The sequence below is a fragment of the Gavialis gangeticus genome, unplaced genomic scaffold (assembly GCF_001723915.1).
Source record: "Gavialis gangeticus isolate Ggan-Ray unplaced genomic scaffold, GavGan_comp1, whole genome shotgun sequence".
Classification (NCBI taxonomy): domain Eukaryota; kingdom Metazoa; phylum Chordata; order Crocodylia; family Gavialidae; genus Gavialis; species Gavialis gangeticus.
This window is the reverse complement of record NW_017729019.1, coordinates 9,423,357-9,429,324: the sequence shown is the minus strand read 5'-3', so window position 1 is coordinate 9,429,324 and position 5,968 is coordinate 9,423,357. Positions and strand designations below refer to the sequence as shown.

The 5,968-nt window shown below is 42.8% G+C and overlaps 1 protein-coding gene across 8 annotated transcripts in view; it reads right to left on the bottom strand.

Moving 5' to 3' along the window:
* The window catches only part of PFKFB2 (6-phosphofructo-2-kinase/fructose-2,6-biphosphatase 2), a 55,529-nt gene that overhangs the window by 43,424 nt on the left and 6,137 nt on the right, over positions 1 to 5,968 (bottom strand). For all 8 annotated transcript variants that reach the window (XR_002096705.1, XM_019514035.1, XM_019514033.1 and 5 more), the window contains exons 2-5: positions 3,936 to 4,061; positions 2,825 to 2,921; positions 1,565 to 1,631; positions 1,303 to 1,377 (exon numbers count right to left, since the gene is read on the bottom strand). Coding sequence is in view for 7 of the 8 variants with exons in the window: in XM_019514035.1 (XP_019369580.1) it covers positions 1,303 to 1,377; positions 1,565 to 1,631; positions 2,825 to 2,921; positions 3,936 to 4,061 (365 nt within the window). In the remaining variant the exon portion in view is untranslated. The remainder of the gene's footprint in view (positions 1 to 1,302; positions 1,378 to 1,564; positions 1,632 to 2,824; positions 2,922 to 3,935; positions 4,062 to 5,968) is intronic.

The following is a 5,968-nucleotide window of genomic DNA, read 5'->3' as shown; positions in this document are numbered from 1 at the left end:
TTAAATGTGTCTGCAAGAGTGTATCAGGGTGAACTGTTGGAAGCAGTTTTTCTTAAATTATTGTTTTTTGTTGCATTTTCTGAATAGTAGCAAGCTAACTGTTCTTTATTTTCAAGTTCAAATCTCTGCCTTTAAGTCATTTGTATAGCATAGCTCCTGGACTAAGCACTTAGTGAATGCAACTGCTGAAACCCCAAATTTGCATCCTGTGAGAAAACATTAATATTTTGTACATTTGATTTTTATCTTGTGTGAAACCAACCTTTCGCCTTGTTTTAATCATTGGATTCCTGCTATCGCTCTGTCTAGAAGTGTGCATTACACATCACCAGATGTCTGAGCATCTAAGGAATATGGACTGATCAAGGCAGTATGCTTTGTTGGACCCCATCACTGCAATCAGCACACTAAAACTTCCCAAGCCAGATGCATACATAGAAGCGAGGGGCCCGACTTTCCCTGACCTCGCATTACACATTATCATTTACACTTACAAAAGGACAGCACTTTGCCCAGGTTGATATGACAACACAAGCTATGTCAAGGAGAACCAAGCCCCCAGAATGCTATCTTGCAGAGATAGGGCAAGTTTTATGAGCACAGTAATGGACAAGCAGGTCTGTCAGGTTATGATTTGTCCTAAATGGTGCTCCTACTGCTGCCTCAAATGCAGTGGAAGTGTGCTCAAGGAGGAAGTGACATTTCTTTCTGGCTTCAAAAGCAAAGAAAGAAATCAGGTGCATGATCCTAGCAAATCATTGCTCCCCTGGCCAACACAGGGGAAGCGGCAGGCAAGCCAGCACCAAAAGGAAAAGGTAAGATGCAACGGATTGATTGATACATGCAGAATTCCTCTACCTTCAGGGATTTGTCCATATCCAAGTTATAAACTGCATATTAGGAAACTGCAAGCAGCTCAAGAACAGAACCTTAGCGCTTCTATGACCATACAGTGAAATAAGGACAAAAAAAGTAAGAGGCAGAAAGTCTGGTTCTGGACATCCCACCAGGAAAAAAAGCACAAGATCTCCAGAGGCAACAAAAACAAAGCTCCAAAATTATACATATTGGCCTTCTAAGACCCTGCCTTTGCAGAATGAGATTGTAAAGGAGCCTTTGCACAGAAAAAAAACCCCTCAACATTGCCATTAAAGCATAATAAATTGAAACGAAAATTCCTGTGGGCAAAATTAAGAGCAAAAACACACCTTCAAAGGCAGGGAGGCTTATGGCTATGGGAGATACCCAGGCTGTAAATTACATTACTGAAGTCTTATTCCACATTAAATAAATAAAAATCACCTTAAAAGCATTTTCTTTAGCAAAATTTAAAATCAGGTCCCTCCTTTCCCGAGTTGTGTTGGTTGCATCGAAGACCTAACAGGACAGAAAAAACAAACCAAACAACAAGTAACCTCAATAAATGTCATTATCCAAGGTTGTATCAAAGCTGCCAGAAGGGTTTGTATGCTTGACCAAGTCTCTTAGGCAGCTTTGAAAAACTCAGTCATTACTTTAAACACTGATCTCATGTGGACTGTGTTTAATTCTAGCATCGTCTTACTGCAATCTGCCCGCACTCCTCCAGGAGATAAGCTTTCACATCTTCCAGGGCCACCAAGGCACATTTTCTGTCAGGAGAAAAATTGGCATGATCAGAGCTGGTGTAAAGCATCCCGATCCCAAGCCCAGCAAATCATGACCCCAGAGTTTACACGAGGGAGCGATGGGGTTTAGATATCTTGTTTCTCTCTTGTTAAGGGCATTCTCTGCATCTATCCCAGAGCCCTGGAGGTTCAGTGAACACCATTTAATCCCTCCTTTCCACCTCCACGCCCCAGCTGTGAGGGCACTGCCTTTCCAACCCAGGAGTTTGTTGATCTCTCCTTATATAGACAAATAGATCATTGCTGAGTCCTGGTCCTTGGGGCCAAGTGCACTGGCAGCCAGAGCAGAGAGATTCTGGGAGCAGAAGCTAACTCCAGCCCTCCCCTACAGTCATTCATTAATCCCCTTGAAGCATTTGAATTCTGTCCTCTGGGCCCCATTTTACTTCCCCTGAAGTAAAGGATAAAATTCCCACTGATTTCAACAGGAGCAAGCCCAGCCTGTTTCGTGGGTTTATTATTTTGGTGCCATTTGGCACCTCTAGGACCTCCCTGGTCTTGAAATTGTCACTGCAGTAACCTCGAGATGAAATCCTGGCTGCAATAGAGTTCAGCCAGGGACATCAGCAGAGCCAGGATCTCACTCTAAGTGTTCATTTACAGAAAGGATGCCTTTCCACTCCAGTCAGAGACACCACAGCTTGTAGCCTTGCTTACTTATCATAAAAATCCATCTGAAGGATGCTTTTGGAGCTTCTAGTAGCCCTAGTCCTTCAGAAAGATAACTGCGGGGCCAACTAGATATCAGCAAGCAGGGGGAATTTAAAATGGGAAAATGTCAATCAAATGAAAACTGTTTCTGTAGAGCACTAGGCCCCCGAAAATGAGATTTCATCAGATGCTCCCAAACCGGCATTTAAAGCCTTTCAGCTCATGTGGCATTTACTGAGGTAGAACAAACTGGAACTCCATTCCAAGCCTATCTGTGCTACTGATGCCTTATACCGAGTGCAAACAAACTCCACTGAAATAAGGGAGGCGAAGCCCACAGTCGATTCCTCTCAACCTAAATAGTAGTGGCAGAGTCTCATCCTGTATTTGCCAATTAGATGTTACCTCCCCAAAACAGAGGTATTGGTACATGAACTTCACAGTGAGAGGAACTTGTGTATCCGATTTTCATAGTGAGCTGGACCGCCCCCCCAGTGCAGACTTACTTCCGAATCTCCATGGCTTCTTTGTTATCATGCCTGAAAAAATCGTAGGACTTGTACGACTTCACTGCTTCACGACGGTACACTCCTAAATTAAACACTTCACAAAAACAAACACATTTAGGACTTTATTTTTTTGATTAGCAACATATTCCCACGCAGTTCCCATTATTAAGTGTACGCACGTGCAGTGCTACATGGGAGAAGAGACCCAAGTAAAGCAAAAGGGGCCTTTTAAGATCTTACACAGGGATCTGCAGAAGAATTCCACTCTTATAAAAGATGCCAAGCCCTAGAGCCGTAAGTCCTCTGTATGCTGAAATTCACCCTGTGCTCTGGGCACCACGAGGGTGTAAATCTCACTCGAGGCCTCTTCTGAAATCTTAACTGGTATGGAAGCCATAAGCTGGTTTCCACGCATGGACAACTTGAACCCTCTGAACACAGAATAGATGCAAACTGAAGAGCACCACTGTGAGCTTCCCTTACAGACTAACCCTGACAGTTTGCCTACAGAGACCCTTGTGGAAGTACACATGGAGTTTCCAGACAGGATGACCTCCTGAGGTGTCTTCCAACCCTAACTTTCTATTTAGATGCTATGATCTCAGTGGTGGCAGATGACAGAACAAGGAGCAATGGTCTCAAGCTGCAGCAAGGGAGGTTTAGGTTGGGTATTAGGAAAATCTTTCTTACTAGGAAGGCAGTAAAGCACTGGAACAGGTTACCCAGAGAAGTGGTGAAATCTCCATCTCTGGAGGTTTTCAAGACCCAGCGAGACAAAGCCCTGGCTGGGATGATGTAGTTGGGTTTGGTCCTGCTTTGAGCAGGGGTTTGGACTAGATGTGACCTCCTGGGGTCCCTTCCAGCCTCATTTTCTATGACTCTATGAATTCAGTCACCACAGAACATTGAATCTTTGAGGGATTTGATGCCACTGCCAAAAAGGCTACAAATGGCAGGGAAGCATATGTGCCACAAGTTGAAAAGAAAAAAAAAAAAAGCCGTACTCTAAATGCAACACTCAATTTTCAGTCCTTATGTTTCTGGGCTGGATTAAAACCGATGCACCAGCAGCCTGAAACTCCATTGTGATATGTTTCTGCATACATACCTTTTGTAGGCACTCCAATCCAATTGAGGTAGCGGGTTAGTTTCTTGGACATATAAGTCTTGCCCCGTGCAGGGAGACCAATCATAACGATCAGTGTAGGGGAGTTGGTCATATAAGAAGCCCATGCTGCAACAAGTCAAAGGAAAAACCATAAGTTAAAACAGCTGAGAAAACAAAACCAAAGTAGAAGCCAAATTCATCCCTAATGCAACTCCACTGCCTCTGCCTATCTAGCAGCCTCACAAAGGGTCACTGTGTTTTATACAATGCACTCAGTATCACATCTTTCCATCTGATTAAATGTCCCTAGCTATCAGTGCACCACACCATTGCTTTCTCAGGTGTTGCGCGTTAATGGAGCAGGTTAGCAACTTAGCAGATACAGCAAAAGGCAGAAAGCATTTTGGCTGACACAGTATACACTATGGCAGGCAGTTAAAAATATTTACCAATTACGCAGGAACGATCAAGGGCACAAGAAAAATGTCTTTATTACAAAAAGACTGCATTCTCTACTGGGACCAGAGAGAGACTGATTTTTTTTCAACATAAAGCAATCACTTGAGAAACCAAATTGGAAGTACTGAAAAGCAGGATATTGTAACATTCAGGCTTTTCTGAAAAGGAGGATATTGTAACATTCAGGAGGTTTTGCCCAGGACTCTAGTATATTACAAAAAATAAATCAGGTGACTTCCTGAATGTCAGAAAATCCACTTTTACAAAAAACCAAACAAGTTACATAAAATTATATGAAGGACACCAGTTGAATATGATAGCTCATGCACCTTGCCAATTGAATGCGTCAAAGCAGTTGAATTTACACACTGCATGGAACAATTCTGCATGTCAGGGAAGGGACAAGATATGAGCTTGTAAAAAGGCTTTCCCATCTCCAATCAGCCTGACAAAATGGTTTTGGCACAAAATGAAAGTGAATCCTACCACTGCATTGAAGGGGCTGTCCCCTGAAATAACTTATCAATTTCAAAACCTGTTAGGGGCACAGATCTGTAAGTTCACCCTGCCCCCAAATTCCCTTGGGAATGTTTGCGGGTGCTCTCATCTGTTATTCTGCAGGGGAAAAAAATAACGTATCTGACCATGGGGAAACCAACTACATAAACTGCTTTCAAACAAGTTTCTCCTCCCCAACCTCTTTTGGTCAGTCATTTTAAGTAGTACATGCTGTGACAGCAGGCAAAACTTATTCCATTACAAGCATCATGCATAAATGGTGGTTGTTGATTTAAACATTCCAGTTGATATGAAAAAGGCAGCAAATAGCAAGTTCAATTCCCAGTGAACTAGATTAAGAAGTTGGGGGTCGGGGGGAGACACAGTAAAAAGCCTAGGATTTAAGGACTTAGAAAAACCAGATACATGAACAAGAAAAAAATAAGTAAAAGAAAGATGACCTGCGCAAGAACATAAGACGTTAGGAGAAAAAAATAATCCACTGTGCAGACATTTAGTGAGATCAAGGCACTTGGAAAGCAAAGTCAAAACAGAGCTGGGGTAATTATGCATCTTAAAATCATGGTAACATCTGCATGTGTATTTATATGGAAATATGCTATGTGTATATATGTACATGCACAGTATCATTACTTTCTATGCAGATCTTCTCTAATTCAATTAAGAAATACCTTTGTGATTCTTTGCTGAAATCGGTCCCAGGCTCAGGAGAACAGTAACAAAGTCTGGGAAGGCCCAGGTTAAAAGAGTTCAGTGGAAAATTCAGAGGCCAGCCACGGCATGAACTCAAGGCATCACAGGGACAACACACCCAGGTTGCTGCGTGATGAAGCCCATGACATACACATGGAACATTTCACGGGAGGCTATTTTAAGCCCCTGTGTTTTGTCCAGCTCTGCTACCTGCTACACAGTTTGCATGGGTGACTCTCCGGAGCATAATGCTCATTAAAACACAAACTGCATGAAAATGGATTTCCCTTTCCAACAGCTGAACCCCTAAGCCAGTGATTCTCAACCTCATTAAGCTCAAGCCCCCTTGCAGAAAATGCCAG